The sequence below is a fragment of the Fistularia commersonii genome, chromosome 9 (genome assembly GCF_037954325.1).
Source record: "Fistularia commersonii isolate RoL2024-O1a breed Wild chromosome 9, RoL_Fcom_v1.0, whole genome shotgun sequence".
Classification (NCBI taxonomy): domain Eukaryota; kingdom Metazoa; phylum Chordata; class Actinopteri; order Syngnathiformes; family Fistulariidae; genus Fistularia; species Fistularia commersonii.
The window spans coordinates 7,045,947-7,062,901 of NC_141292.1; the positions used below are offsets into that span (position 1 = coordinate 7,045,947).

Consider the following 16,955-nt stretch of genomic DNA (forward strand, 5'->3'; position numbering starts at 1 on the left):
GGTGGTACAGAGATACTCTGTGTGGCAAAACAGCAGTCAGAGTAATAGGATTACGGCGCTGTCAGATCATGGGCCCTAAAATCCCCTTAGTACCCAGTACAGGGGTAGCCAGTACCGATCTACATCCTTGTTGGGTATAAATGCACTTCATGTTTTCGTCGAACTGTTGTATCTGGTTTAATGGCTTGTGTGATTGGCGAGTGTGGGTATTGACAGTAGTGCAAATTAATTTTTTCTGTTGGAATCAATTAATATGTGTGGATCTGACTGGTTTATGCCACTAGGCATCATACATGGTTTGTACGATTTCAGCTTAAGAAAAGCAGAAAAACAGTAAATGTTCAAAAGGTAAAATATAATCATTCTCTTCAGATATTGGATCTGATAATGAATATATTTGACAACCAATTTGTTTTCAAATAAAAAAGTTCAAAGTGATATTCATATTATTCTTCATGTTATTTCCATGACATGAAAACAGGTCATGTCATTTCAAAGTTTGTCAATATGGGATTACAGGAACTTTATTTGTGTAAAAAAGATTATTCCAAGGGCTTGATAAATATATTTTAGCTAAGTATTTTATTTAATTATTACTGCACTTAAGAAGCCATTATTTATCAGAAGAACAGGTTCTGATATGATTTTGGCAATCAAGCACCCAAAAGCAAGAAAAAAATAGCATGTGAGCTGAACTCATATGGATACAGATGTGCTATCTCAGAAGACATTAGTTATCTATGTTCTGAACTTAAGCCTCTTGGGAGAAAGACCAATCATAACTTTTTTGAAAGTCAAAATACGGTTTGAAGCTCACTTTTTTTAGTTTATCACCCCCCCCCCCCTTTATTTTTGAAGGGGTGTTGACATCGGTTGTGAATCAGGGGCACCATCTGTGTCTTACTTGCCAATGTGTCCCCTGAAGCCTTTTTGAGTAAGACTTTAAGAGGAAGAGCTTTCATGAAGCTCGGCCATGAGGACCCTAAATCCATTGCTGACAAATACCAACAACAACTTGATTGACAACAGAAGGTAAGTGGGGGTAACCCTGTATACTCAACATGGTGCTGATGGCCGACAGTACAACCTTCTCTATGCACCATTACAGACCATTCAAACTGCCACTTGTTGAAAGATAAATACGAAATTGCAGCATAAGTAAGTGGTTGGATTAATAACAGAAAAGTTATTATGCATTTCAGTGTATTTATTTGAGTAAAATAGATCCATTATTGGAATGAAATCATTCTTTGTTGCGCTTTCTCTGTTTTCAGCACGCCTATTCCTAAGTGTCAGAGTTTAAATATCATTAATATTACACAAACATATTAGTTTCTTTAAATTGCTTCTTCTTTTCCCTTCAGGGGTCGCCACAGCAAATCAACCTTCTCCATCTAACCCTATTCTTTGCATCATCCTCTCCCTCGAACTACCTTCATACCCTCTCTTCATATGTCCACAAATCTTCTAGTTTCTTTAAATGGCTTAAATACACTGAATAACTTTTTGTATAATATTGACGTATTGAATGTGGGAACCAGGGAATCAGTCAGTAACAGTTATAATGTAATAGCTGTTGTAGTTGAGTGTAAGAGGACCGACTTGCAGGTGTCATTTTTTTCGGCTTACCATATCAAGTATGTCTTCATACTGGGAGGTGACAACAAATCCCTGCACTTGTTGGATGAGGCTAAAAATACTTTAAGGCAAAGAAGGCAGTCCATGAGACAGAAATATCTGAGGGGCTCTGGCTTGAAGATTATATAACGGTGACAAAGTGAGAAACCACAACAGTTGAAGAGAGCGATTACACTGAAATCCAACTTGAATCAAAGGAAGGAGAACAAATATGAATAAGTGTGGGAAATTGATATTCCATTGCCAAAAAAAAGTCATGCCTGTGAGTGAGTGAGAGGATGCATGTCTGTATATGGCCGATGGGACCATCTCTACATCTTCATCAGTGGTGTTCTCTGCCCTGATAGATTGATGCAAGAGGAGATAAAGACTGCAGTAAAATCAGAAATATAATCCAGTATATAAACAATTCCGGGCTATTTAGGAAAAATCTCATCCTGTTCATAAAAGTTTCAAAAGATGAACTTGAGCTTCCGAAAAACAAACAGTTACTACTGTGACAAACATTAAGGAATTAAGACCAAGGACATGGCTCTTTGGCATACAGAGATGTTGTTAGTGTGAGTGACGGATACATTAGTCGCGTTATTTCGACAGCAGTATTTACTATATCTTATTAGTGGCTCTGTGGACGACAGTATTGAGTCCAGTCTACTTGTCTGTTTATCCAATTAAGTGTAGATGGAAAAGACTTGGCACTTTGATAGACCTCATTATTTTTCTAGTTTACAGTTTGCAAAAAAACATGAAAGCTGCTGAAGAATATCAGCATAAAGATGTGAAGGATACCTCAACATGTTTAGACCAATACTGTCTAGCCTTGAGATCCAAGTCATAGAAGGAATTGTGATACACATCTTTACACTCTGTGCCACTGATAAAAAGGAAATATTCATCCATCCATCAATCCATCTTGTGCCACTTATCCTGCACTCAGGGTCACAGGGGATTCTGGAGCCTATCCGAGCTGTCATCAAGCGAGAGGCGGAGTACATCCTGGACCTCAATCCAGGGCCACATATACAGACATACATCCACTACATACATACGTCACACAAGGCAATTTTTCCCAATTTTTTCCAATTAACCTCTGCATGTTTTTGACTGCGGGAGGAAACCAAGGGTCCTTCATGCTGTGAGGCCGAAGCGCTAACCACTGCACCACCGCGCCACCCTGGATGGTATTATATTTTTTTATTTCAACAATTATTTGGGTGATAAATGTTATGATGATTGCTATTATTATCAGTATCATTCATAGTAGTATTAGTGTCTGAATTAAATTCTGATACCCCCCCCCCAAAAAAAAAAAATCTACAGGAGGGAAATTACTGCTGTTCAAAAGAAAACAAATAAAGTTGTATTTTAATCCCCTGCCAAGCAACCAAGCAAAAGTCTTAATTAGTTTTTAAATAGTGAAAAAATGAAATAACGGGAGAACGACTCAAAGCATTCAAACATCAGATTTGTAGAGAAGTGTGTAACTTTGTTCAGGTGTGGTGAAGTTGAGTGTGATTTTGACCAATCAAAGAACATTTATGGGTACTCCTGTCAGTGACCCTTTGAATGGCACATGCACACACAATTGAGTGCTTTGCTGAGAACTTCACAAGCTCCCCACTGCGGAGTAGAAAATAGATTATTTTATTAGTCTGTGAGATGAAAAATAACCACTTTCTTTTCCCCTCTCTTCCCACTTTCTCACAGTGTGTTTATAGTGCTGTTTAAACTATATGGAAAATCACTGCTTAACACTGGACTGAAACCTTTACCCTCAGTATGTGAGGCATACACAATGCAAAGCGATACATTGGTACTACCCTCAGATGTTGTTTCATCTCTTAAGGTTTCAGGGACTTTGGTAGCAATATATATGAACAGCAAGAAACGTGTATGATGAAGGTTTCATGGTGAGGAAGACCTTATCCAAATAATTTTACAGAGCCAAATGACAAATCATGTTAGAATATTACTTTGAGGTAATATCAAAGATATGCTAAAAGGTCTGCAAAATAGTATTAGATGCTCCAACCATGGTGGGACTGCTTCCCACTTAAATCATAATCCTAATGGTAAAAAATTGTGATAAGAATAGTTAGTTTGATGAAGAGTATAAAATAGATTTTCTATGGTGAAATACACCAGAGTTAAGGGAAGAAAAGCAAATGAAATAAAAATCAATCAAGAAGCCTTAATGGAATTACATCAACAAAGTCTGATTAACTCCCTTTCCACATAATTAATGGTTCCTGCATTTCTCACATGGAGTCAAATCCCTATGCATGGTCATTCAAGTCAGAGGGAGGGTCATTGGTCTCAGTTAAAGTAATTTGGCCATTCTGTTGGTTGTTAGGTTGATTAATGACCAACAGAGAGTAAAAAATCTATCCCGCCTCCTTCTGCGTAACCAAATATGCTGGCATAATGCTGTTATATAAGCTGTCAGAAGGAAGATGATACACCTCAATGAATGGGATTCACAAAGGTGTTGACATCAAGAAGACACTCGGTGGATCTTTTAATTTTTAAGCCCCAACTTTATTCTGCATGTTCAATCCAAGGATGTGATATACGAAAAGGAAAACTCAGAGAATGGTGTGTGTGGCTACAACAAAAAGGAAATGTGGGTAGTGAAACAAAAAGCGCGTGGGGGATTGAACGATAGGAGCGAGAGCAAGACCTTGAGGGTTTCTATGTATCGAGCTGGAACAAGATGAGAGGAGTGAGATGAATGCACACACACAGACACGACTCTAAATCACATTTAGAAGTAGGGCAACCTATCTGCCAGCTCAAAAGCCTGCAGCACTTTTCTCAATCATTATCTAACGATACAAAAATACAAAAGGCTGAGTTCATCTGCCAATTTATGCTAAGAAAGAGTACTTCAGTGTATAAAGCCGACACACTTATTTTAAGGGATATGGAGAATAAGCCTCTCATAAACTGTTGAATTTAAACCCTTTAAACAAACAAAAAATCTTAATTTCCTTTGCAAGAAAATAAAAACATGTAGTTTCTGAGTTGAGGTAGACTTAATGTGAATATAGTTCAAGTTCATGTTGCTGTTAGTAAATGTACTTTTCCTTTATGAATATACGGGCAGGCTTAATTACTAGCATAAATTATCAAACTTTGAGCCCATCATGAACTTCAAGAGGAGTAAAAAAAAGAAAAGGATAGTTTTGGGATGGGTTTGGTTGCTGGGGAGACTCGAGGAGCAGCTTGACATTAGTGCCACATTTAGAGGTGCAAAATATCAGTCCATGCAATTGAAATCAAAATTCAAAACATATGCTGGGGCAAAACATGCGCTAAGACAAATCACACTTATCACTCTCAAATAATAGATCAGGTTAAATAAGCCAACTTGGGAATTTTAAAGGCCCATCTACAAAACTTTTGATTAATAAAGCGAGAGGAAACACGGAATATGTCACTTTCTGACCACTCAGCCATATATGAGTTGCATCTATTCAAACTTTTAGGAAAGATTGTGCCAAAACCTAATCAGAATCTTAAATTGGGCAGAAGTAATGCAGTCAAGTTTTAATGTTTTTGAAAGCATTTTGGCAAGAATTATAAATATTCATCAGCTATGGTGAACAGTTTCAAAGTCTCAGGAATGGTTAGCTTTTAAAAGCATGCACCATTTGATCAAGATGCTGCCTTTCAGCTGTAGGTATGTGACAGCTACTTTTGAAAAAAAAGGAAAAAAAAATTGCAGAAAAAGTAGAATAAACGGAAAGCATCATACGATCTTAAAGCATCATTGGTGTGACCAATAAATTGATTTTTATAATTTTTCAAGTCAAATGTTGAACTTGATTTACACTCTAGTAGGTCAGTGCAGACTCTACAGAGGTTACACCTTTCCTGTATGTAGTGACATTTACAACAAACTAATGCCCAATAAATATTGGGCATTTAAACCAAAAAAATGTTGAACTTTGCCTGAACTAATATTATAAGAAAATGGCAAAAAGAGCTTAGACCGGGGGAAGTTGAGATGAAAATTAGAATGTACCAAACTGTCTTCTCGTCTTGGTACAAACAGATGTAAAATGATTTGTTGATACTTTCACTGACATCATAAGTCCATAGTCAAGAGTCTTTCAAGGGAGACATGACAGTACGAATTAAAACACCTTCTGGATTTTTTCTTCAAATAAAATGCCCAAGTGTTTCTATAAAAAAAAAAATCCCTTTGTTGAACAATGAAATATTTGCAACAGTGAGTGATGGGAAGCTAAGTGCCCCTATACATTTTGAGAAAAAGTAGAGGCTTTTAATTTTGGTAAAATGATCTATTATTAATCACCATTGTCATAGGCCAACTCTATATAGAAAGGGGGCTGCAGACTAGCAGTGAAGAGGCACAGCAGCAATGACACAGCTAAAACGTAGTCGTTTAACACGGCAAGTATGAATGCAGCAGCCATAATACACAGAGGAGACGCAACATCAACACCAGTTCTATTGACTTCTGTTAATACATAAAGCGGTTTGCTTTTAGAATAACCATGTGCATTATGAAAAAAGGAGAAGATAAAGATGGATGACAAGCACTTCACTTTGATTACTGCAAATAAATAAAAAATGAATAATAAAATAAAGCCAGGCAAGAACTATAAAATAAGCAAATAATCCACTGTATGAAGGAATGAGAAAACTAAAGTCTGTGTGTTTCTGTTGGGAAAAAATGGTCAGCTACTTCTATGATGAATAAATAATTAATAATTTATTTTTGCTTTTTATGGAAGGTCACATGTCTGACTAAAGCCAAGCTATATGCAGTGAGTCCTGCTGACACGATGAGGTTGCCAAGCAACCAAAGGATATTTCAACCCCATCGGCACTAGCCCAGTTGTGTTTAAAAATGCTTACCAACTTTTTACTGAACTAACTATTGTCACAGGCAATTTCAGGTAGAACTGACCCTCATTTCAGGATAAAAACAGTCTGTCCTGTAACCAAGGTCTGCCTTCAAATTTTATCATGATTTTGCATTTGTACTTTAATTCAAGAGTCAAAAAAAGTAACGAAAATTGTTTCAAATGTAGCAAGTCATCATATCATGAAATGTTGAATAAGTCATTCTCAGTAGTCAAGACTGGTTAATGTTCATGTATGCTTTGTTTTGTAATATGTCTCTCTCACTCTCTTGGTTGGTAGATTTACAAGACGGCCAACTGAAGTATCGCGCAGAATTTGTTCAGACAGCATCAAAACAGCAGCAGCTTGATGCAGATACGATCACAGGACAGCAAACATACAGATACAGGCACACACATGCCTGCAACCAATACCTCTTTAAACCACACACACGCACGAACGCACGCACACACGCACACACGCACACACACACACACACACACACAAACACACCAGACCTACATCGTCCATTAACATTAGCTGTATTTGCACTAGAGATTAGCTACAGGCAGCTTTGCAGAAGGCAGTTACAGGATAGCTGGACTGACGGTAAGGCTATGAGTTCCAGGGGGACCTTTGGACTGTGGTGTAAGTGTAAGCTTGGCCTTGCTGACTGATTCAATATGCCTCAATGGAGAATAAAGCCTCGATAACAAAGAACTAGTATAAAATTTCAACCCTGTTCACTCTGTATGACATTTAACCAACTTTGCTGTCTAAAAGGAGAACTATAATGGTATTTTCAAAGACAATGGTATATTCTTCTTTTCATAATACAATGAACAAAACCCACCACTACGTTGATTTATCAGAAGGGAAAACCACAAAGCCACTTCTACCAAGACCTGAGGCTGTTGAGAGCATAGATTGTTAGTGATGACATTGTGTCTTCAGGCACCGTAGGAAGAATAAGTTCATGGTTTCAAAAATGTTTTTTCTCTTGGGATGAGGCTTGTTTTGGGTGAGTTTGTTTGTGTGTGTGTGTGTGTGTGTGTGTGTGCTGGGGTTTAGTATATACAGGAATAATCATGGCACTGAAAGTCACAGCATTGCCTTGGGGTGGATGATGAAAGAAGTACCCTGTGTGTGTTTGTGTGTGTGCAACATGATGCTGGTAGTGGAGGAAGGGACCACTCACCACCTGTCTATCCATCCATGTGAATAAAGACCTGCTGTCTCTTCAGTACATTTTCTATCCTATACTCCATTAGTAAAATACTATGTTGACATGTTAGCTTACTTTTTTTTGAGCCTGACATAATCATCCCTGTAATAAGTTTATTACTATTTTAAAGCTATCTTTTGAATAAATGGATAAAGCCTTTCACTTTCAATTCAGTGTTTCTACAAGCCAAATTATTAGAAATGAAACTCGTTTGTGAAAATCTTCTGTGGTGAAAGATAGCGCCCTATATCATGAAATAAAGCGCAGTGACTAGAAAGACAAAGATTACCCAAGTCCAAGGATAAGGGTGTGTGGGGGAAGCTAAACTAATTGCCATGGTAACTCGAGTGCAAGAAACACCAAAGTGATGGCACCTCCATCAAATCATTCTGCTGTTATGGAGGTGCACCAATGCACTGATCATTTTCATCCCCAGATTTTTCCATACCAGAAGTATCTGAAACACTTGTTCTGCTTATACAGACGTCCGCCTAATCTGGATTTACTTCATTTTGTATATTTTGGCAACCGAGCCTATCTTTGGCATTATATTTATCTTTTATAGTTAACAAATGAGGTGCCAGTCAGGTCTATCTCTTGACATAAAATCAGGTTCAGTCTGGTAAATCAAGCCCACAAAAGGTTATGGGGTGTGTCGCAGTCTCTTAAAGCATTTCCTTTGTCCATTCCCGGATTTTTCAATATTAGTTTGCGAGCAAAAACACAATTTCCACAGTACCACAAACCATAATTGAAAAGAAGAAATATATAAAGGAAAACATGAACCCAGGAATTTAGAGTTCAAGCTGAGCCAAACAATAATTAGTTGGCCCTGATGTCCCTTACGCTACAGTTTCTAAGACAAAGAATAACAGGTTCTTTTTTGGTGCAGTACCAACATTAGACTTTGGACTTCTGTTACTCCAGCAGACTATACAGCTTCAGGAAATCTGTGGAGCAGGGCCCCGTATCGTATGGAAATGGCCTTTTGAGTAAACAGGCTTCCTGTACATGTATCAGTGAGCCAGGAACACATGGCTATATCAGCTAAATTTACTTTGACAATCGATACACATAACTTGATATATTGTTTGCAGAGTTTGCAAGTGTGTGTATGTAGTTGGACTGAGGGTTATCAATGGCCACAGCCAATTCCAGATGTGTTCCTTGGTCAATGGGTTATGTAAGGCGAAGCATCATTCTGAGAAGGGAATACTAACTATTTTCCATTTTGATTTTTCTGTCTATGTCGAGCTCTGTATAAATTATGCATAGATATGCATGTGCATATAAGTACTGGGTTTATTCAAATTATATTTTTCTGTAATTATTATTATTATTGTTATTGTTGGAATTATTATGCTAAGCTAAAAATAATTGAATTCTGTCAACAAATACCAAAGTTCCACAAAATTTGAAACTAAATTAAAGTGAGTCCCGTGGACTATCTATAGTATAAACCTTGCCTATGCAAAACAAATAAAACCATTTCCAAACAAGGCCATTCTTGTCAAATTCAGTTATACACAGAGCACAACATCAGCAAAATTTGACCACTACATTCAACCCATCATGGATAAACCATGAGCAGAAGGGTGCTGCTGAACAGCACCATGGGAGCAGTTAGAGGTTCAGTATCTTGCTCAACAACACTTCGACAGGTTCGGAGGAGCTGGGAATCGAACCAGGAATGTTTGGTTCCATTGACAAAAGCTCTAACCCCCCTGCGCTAAGCTGCCCCAAAACTCTGCTGACGGAACAGCGATGAAAGTAAAATGCTATCCTGAAAGTAAATCATGCAGCTATAAACTTTCAAATGTTTACAGATCATGGATTGCGATTCTGTTTAATGACAGACAGAGCCCCTATTCTTTGAGGTTTTGGATAAATAAAGGATCCTGCACCCTTTCATGCATATGTCACATCTAATCCAGTACATATATAGGTGACCTACTATGCTCTTGTACATCTGGCACTAAGCTAGCTTGAATACAAAGTGAAAACAATAACCCCCATTATATGTCATGCCTCCCTAAATACTGCATATCCTACATTCGCACATTTGAGTGCACATTGAACAAAACACCCACCTGCCCCCCCTTCTCCACAGATTGGCAACCCCCAGAGATAAGCTGTGCTCTCATTTCTCTCCTGCTTTGTCAAGGATGTGCAGCTGGGACATGCAAGGTGTGTTATCAATACTTAGTTAGTCCTAAATATATTTAAAATTGTCGATCGAGTCCTAACCTGTTTTTATTGGTCATGACTGCAGTATTCTGTTTAAGTTGCCTGTCATGCACTGTTTAAATTTTACAGTATCAACTTTGCATGACAATTCTGAAAAGAAGGATCGAAAATGTAGAAGAAACAGTAGGATTTCCTCTTTTATTCGGTAATACATTTCTTGGATGCTGCCAAATAAGCTAACTTGTGCGACATAACAGAGTGACAGGTGGCCCTATGAAAGTAAAGAAGAAAAACATGCAGCGCTTTAACCCCATTTCATTAATCCTTTATTGACAAAAACCCTCTGAATTTGGGAGCAATTAAAAGATGCCGAGATAAAATCTTTATGACAGCAATTATCCATTTACTTCACTGCACTTCTTAAAAATCATTTGTCTGTTGTGAGCAAAAAGATATAATTCGGAAAAACCCAAACAAACTTGTGGATAATCGAATTTTCTTTTTCCGCAATATGCTTTGTTTTTTGAGAATGCTAAGGAACCACAGCTCAAACACTTACAGCGACAACAAGCCACCTACGGCTTTACCAGAGAGTTAGTCACAGGCATAGAGGAGCCGCACACATGGATAGAAATCTGATTTGTGCTCTGCAGGAGCTGTGTAATATTATCGACACACAAATTCAAGCGATCATCATAGTTTTCAGAACAATACAGTATTGAATTTCCTGTCTCATGCTTTAGCTAGTCCTCCATTCCTGTAGATGTCACCTGTGAGGTGAGGGAGAGGATGCCAACATGAAGCAGGCAAGGAATAACAAACAGACAGCCAAAAGTGGAAAGCCAATGGATGAATACAAGTAAACAAAAATCCAAGCATCTCTGTCTGGCTTCTCTGACCTAATCTCCAAAACATGTAACATGTGCTGTCCCTCTGATAGACTCGTTCTTGAGCCTATCCATAGTTAACGATTTATCTAAATCCACAGACTGAAAACTTAGTCTTTACCACAGTGAAAAAGATTAGGAAACATTGGCCCCACTCACTAAGAACACTAAATTTTAACAAATAAAAAGATTATTTCATCTGCATTGTATTTAAGAAGGCATATCATACTCAGAAATAATAATCAGATTATTTTAATGTAAGCAAAGGCTCAGCCTACTAAATATCAACTTGCATTTCTGAGAAGAATTGATCGATATATTGAGTTTTATCCTTTTTTTCAGGTTATGGAAACAAACACCCCCTAGTTTTTCAAACTACAGGCCTCTTATTGATTTCAAGAGTGAAATATGAATTGCTGGTTCAGATCATCAACAAGCTGTCCCTTAAGGTTCAAAGCAAAGATTGGTCTGAGGACAAATATAAATCAAAAGTGAAATTATTTTTTCAGTTGCACTCAAACAGTCTGGAGTCTGTGGCCTCCCTCTTTGACTCCATACAAATCCGCTGAGTGATTCATGACAGTTCTATGAGCCCTTAGTGGACTAAGAAAAACTTAAATGCCCATTTAGAGTGCCAGAGTTTGAAAAATACAAGCTTCTCACACACAAAACAGAGATGTTCTCACAATGTGATCCAGACAGACACAGTGCAAGGGCAGAGAGAAACAACTATGAAATTTCCAAAAGGACTTTTGGCAGTCTGAGGAACCAGGCTACATCCTGACGGACATCTGAGGGAGGCTTAAAATCCCATTAGAGCCGATCAGAATTCAAAGGGAAGCATAGCCTGCCCTCAGCCTAAAATCTATTCCTGTCAGCAAGGAGGAGATAGCCAGAGTTGGGCTAAATCGAGACAATCTATTTTGGTTGGAGAAGAGTGAGGGGATGGAAAGAAAATACCACAGGGGGTATGTGGGGTGGTGGAACAAAAAAAAAAACAGGGGTAGAGTGGAGAGAATAGCCGTAAATATGTTTCTTTTTGTGGAAAGACAGTAGCCTCCTGTAAATAGGCTGTGCTTGTTTCTCAGGGGAATTCCAGAGTATGCACATATCTTCTTCTGAAGCAGTGAGGTGTATCAACACTAAACCTCACAATGTGGATGTAGCAACACCGGCCTTTTGTCATTCTACTTCATTAGTCAACTGCAGAGGTTGCTACAATGCAGGGTGTCTTGTTATTATGACCCGGTGGAGCTCACAAACATTTATAAATGCTAAATGAGTGTGAACATACTTGCACACCGCTGAGGCATTTTCTATTCCACTGCTCAAACTGAATGAAATAAATTCTAAAAAACCACCTCAGTAGGATCAGTCTTACCGAATAGTAGACACCTAACAAAACAATACTTTAAAAAGATCCACAGGATACAAAATTATGTCTTTTCATTTTTCACAGTGGGAATGGCAGGTGTGTATGTGTGTGTGTGTGTGTGTGTGTGTGTGTGTGTGTGTGTGGCTTGAATTGTCTCGCTCACACACATCTGAGCCGGTTTTATCATATCAACTGAGAATATGAAGAGATTAGCAGGAGGAGATGAAAAGACTGGCCGTGCAACCTTTCCTATTCCATGACTTCCTCTGAAGTCTTTCTCACCGCTTCTCTCAGTTCATTGCCCACTCTCTTAAATTACATTCAACACGAAATCACTGCGCAGTCCCTCCATTTCAGAGCCGTGCTTTTAAATCATAGACAGACTCTTTGCTTTTCAAAAACAGAGAAAAAGAGAAGGAAGTCAGGAAAGCAAGTCAATATTCATCACACACAGCTAATTACATTAGTTTTGGCAACTCCTCCCGAACCAGTGTGCCCATCCTCTAAAATGCTCAGTGTTTGTATTTAGGCAGACTAAGCAAAGAGGGAGGAACCGGGCCCAAAAATGAAAGTGGCTGACACCTTGAACAAACATGCAGTTGTTTTCTCTCATGTGTTTGAACAAGTTTATGTGGATGTTTCACAAATCATAACCTGCTGTTTGACCATTTGACTAACTAACACTAACACATTCAGTAAACGCAGGACAACAGTTGTATTGTTGTATGATACTGTTTTAAAATGTTGTAAAATCCCTAATGACTATATAGATTGATAGATTCCCATGGGAATTGATGTGTACATCGGTTTTGAAACATGCATATGCATATGTTGATGCTTGACAAAAAATTGATAGATATCGGCACAAAATGTAATGGAAATTCAAAACACTGTGAAAGTCATCCAACAGTACATTGTAGCAATGTTCTTATCAGCGTCAGCAATTATAATAATAAACACATGACAAATTGATAAATCCAAGGTTTTATTTTACATTAGGTTAGATGGAGAAAGTTGATTCGCTGTGGCAACCCCTGAAGGGAAAAGCCAAAAGAAGATTCTACGTTGCTGTTTTTTCCCTCCAAACCTATCAGAATATTTTGTTCACATTTGTCACTACATAATGTTTAGATCTGCTTTCAGTTTAAATAATATTTCTTCATTAGCCCTTGCGATACAAGGATCATTCATATAATTGAGAGCTACAACTCACTCGTTAATGACTCAATGCGCTCCTTAGACCTTAAGGGAGATACGCTGAAATAATACACAGAAATAATTCATGGTTGCATTGACATCGAAGGACAAACTGATGGAGATTTGTACCAATTATGTAGTTTTAGTATTTTTGAATAGCATCATATAAATACATGCATTTTAACATATCTTGAGTGAATGTGAGAGTGACGTTTATTTTCAGGATAGTTGGTGAAAATATTCTTCCCTACTCTCTCTTTTCTCAAGACTTCTATTTGCGGCTCGGTTTCATTTGTCTGAAAACCCCTTCCTGACATCAGGACTCCCCTTTCTAAGACACACAGGCTTAAAACTACAAACCAGCTATCTACATCAGTGCTTCTTTTTCTTTACACTACAGAGTTCAAGTTTAAGTCTTGAAAAAAGAACATAACAGGATTCCCCTTTTAAAAATCTTAAGGCTAAAAACTCTTGCATTTTTCAGAGGCTTTTTAGTAGCTCAAAAATAAAGTCACACATTTCCTCTTTACATATTCACTCAGCCAGGGTTAAGAGCCTTGTCATGTCTGAACTGAGTTAGCCTTGTGAGTCACACTTAGATTACGGAGCCAACGCTGTAGTCAGATAGGAGTATGTGTAAGTCTCTCGAGTCAGCGTGCTGGGACAATGAGAGGGAGAAGCAATTCCATGATCCCAATACGCCTGATATGCAACCGTCTGAACATCTATGATATGATTTTAAACAAGGCGGACGAGATGAAAGTAAGTAAAGGAATAAGCCCATAAGTGCAAAACGGGTGGATTTGAACAGCCATTTTGAGCTCAGTATTAATTGGTGGAATACTAACACAAAACAAACACATTGAACCCCCTTGTGTCTAAGACGTATGACTCAAGAAAGGTACTTGTCAATTAAGTATTTTCTACATTAAGAACTTCCATGCATCAAAATGCCAAGTCAAATGTCTATCCCGTGCATGGATCATATCCACCGTATACATTTCAGAAGAAATGTGTGTCTAGTCTGTTATTGTCCCTGTTCTGTTCAATTCACTGCAAGGTCTCTTGCTCATCTTCGCAATGAAACAGCCACAAATGGATCACATATGCTCAAGTGTTTTCATCTTACCCTGATCCTCCTCATGGCTGCCACGATTTCCATGCGACTATTTGGCCTGGGCACATCAAGGCTCCCGACATACTGTACGGAACAGAAAAAATACATGGCACTCAAACAAATTAGAAAAATAAAGAGCCATGATGTTGAAAGCAAAGCAGACTTTCCAGTAGGTACCAGACCAAGTAACAAGGCTCCTGTGCAAGGCCTTTTTGATGTCAGCTTTGTTTTCAGAAACCCAAAAGCAAATAAATCATTACCTGCAAACCTTAATGTGCATCAGCAGTCTCTGATTGGCGGAGCTTAAAGTTATCTCAAAGGATGGTAAGCGTCTTTGTACACGAAAAAGTTCGAGTTACATTTACCTGCACAGAATGGCTACTATTTCTCCTTTGAAATACTGGGTTTGTTTTTGAGAGATATATGATAATGCATCATTCCAAGTGGGTTCTGCATTTAATTCCTTTGCTCTCTGTGCTTAATGGGATGGTATTTCCTTTGCTTTTAAAATGATTCTTTCCACAATCTTGTAGCTTTGCTGAGTTAAGATTAATTGATTTAATTAATGCTAAATGTTAAGCAAACTAGACTGGTTTTATGTGTTCAACGCTTGTTTACAGTCCTCAGTTATTCCCATAGGTGTCATGAGCAATCGAGACCATCCAAGTGCATACCTTACTCAAACTTGACCCAAGGAAGAAATCAGTCTCTTCCTTCACACACACACACACACACACACACACACACACACACACACACACACACACACACACACACACACACACACACACACACAACCTGTGATAAGTGAGATAAGTGAGTTGCTTGAAGATCCCACTCCATTCTAGGATAACTAGGATTAAACTAAGATAGAAGTAGCCTGGTCACTGAGCAGTAACAGTCATCTTTCTCTCACTGTACTTCAGTTGGCTTGGTTTCCAAAACAGGTGACTTTGCTCATCGATATCTTTTAACTCTCGAAGCCATTGATCAATCAATCGAACTTTTATGGATTTAATCCTCTCTTCGATTTGAAGGTCCTACCTTGGCAATCCACCTGAAGAAATCAATCCCCTTCTATAAGTTAAATCATTGGGTTGATCAGGATCAATGAATCTCTGATCAATGTCCAAAATCCCCACAGATCAGACCACTTTTTTTAGCTGTTTTGGGGGTCTTTAGAATTACTCTTAAGAATTCCTCCTCAACTTGGGTAGCCTCACTCCAGCACATGTGCCGTGGGCTATGTTTTCCCGTCACGCTGTGCACCTGCACCAGAATAACACAATGCAACTCTTGAGCGGGCTTCGGTGTGGGAAAGAGAAAACTCTTGAAAGTTCACCTTGGCTTGGAAAGATATTCCGTGCTGGTAAGCCTCCTCGTTGTGGAGCGGCACCCTGGAGTCCGCCAAATCGTCCACCAGGTTGTACCTGTTCCTCGCCGGCATCGCGGATTCCCGCGGGTAAACAAACTAAACGTGGCTCGGAAACGTTACAATCCCTTCCCCGTGATCGACATCGCTCCGAGTCCTCCGTGGAAACACTCCTGGGCCATTGTTGTAGGTCTTAGCTGAGGACGGGAGGGGAGGAGGAGGGTCAGAGCGGGCGCCGCTCTGCTTGTGACAAAAACACCAGGATTCCGTGGCGTCCCTTGATGCGGCTCCGCGTAAAACACGCGGAGGGATGCGTGGCACTCCTAAAGCCTCCCAGACGGGAGATCCGGCGTGAGAAGCCGTCGTCGTCTCTCCCCTTCCCTCACCCCTGCATATGATGCTGCTGTTCGCCGTGGGTTTCTCTCGATCAGGAGCGCGGTCCTCTTCTCCCTCCCCGGCGCGGAGCCCTCATTGAAGCAAAGTTCCCAGGCATGATGCAACCAGGAGCGGGGAGGAAAACCGACACGCAGCCCCCCTCCTCCCCTTCTCCTCCTCTTCTCCTCCCCCTGGAGACTAGAATTGGAATTGGGGGGTTTTGAATGAACAGTGCAGAAACTACAGTTCTTATTTTTCTTTTTTTTCTTCAAGATTGACCCGAAATTTACTGCTTTCTGCAACTTTACAAATGTTTCGGACAGTCTACAACTTTTTCTATTTTATGCACAACAAACAAGTATATACCATGTTGGAACTTGGTTTGCTTTCTTGAAGTTGGACCAAAATTGCAGCTGCCTACCAGTAAAGGATTTCAGGGGGGTCAGGAGACAAACTTTTAGTCCACAGTTACTCACCGCCACAGACCAGAGGCTTAGAATCTCAACCTTTTTACCCCTTGCATATGGAAGATGTGAGTCTTTGAATGTATAATTGAAATTGACTCACTATTATGTCCTTCATTCATTCATAAAAAGCTGCTCAGCAATGCATGATACAAATACAACCTATTGGACATCCATGTTTAATGTCCCCATGGGGTGGCCGTACAGCAAGTACATGCACATTGACATTAATATACGCTTTAG

General features: G+C 39.1%; 1 protein-coding gene across 1 annotated transcript in view; it reads right to left on the reverse strand.

The window, feature by feature from the left end:
* The window catches only part of LOC147231091 (carboxyl-terminal PDZ ligand of neuronal nitric oxide synthase protein), a 58,508-nt gene extending 42,177 nt beyond the window's left edge, over window positions 1–16,331 (reverse strand). The window contains exons 1-2 of the mRNA XM_086152216.1: window positions 15,844–16,331; window positions 14,514–14,585 (exon numbers count right to left, since the gene is read on the reverse strand). Of these exons, the coding sequence (XP_086008342.1) occupies window positions 14,514–14,585; window positions 15,844–15,948 (177 nt within the window). The 5' untranslated portion in view covers window positions 15,949–16,331. The remainder of the gene's footprint in view (window positions 1–14,513; window positions 14,586–15,843) is intronic.
* Between the last annotated feature and the right edge of the window lie 624 nt (window positions 16,332–16,955).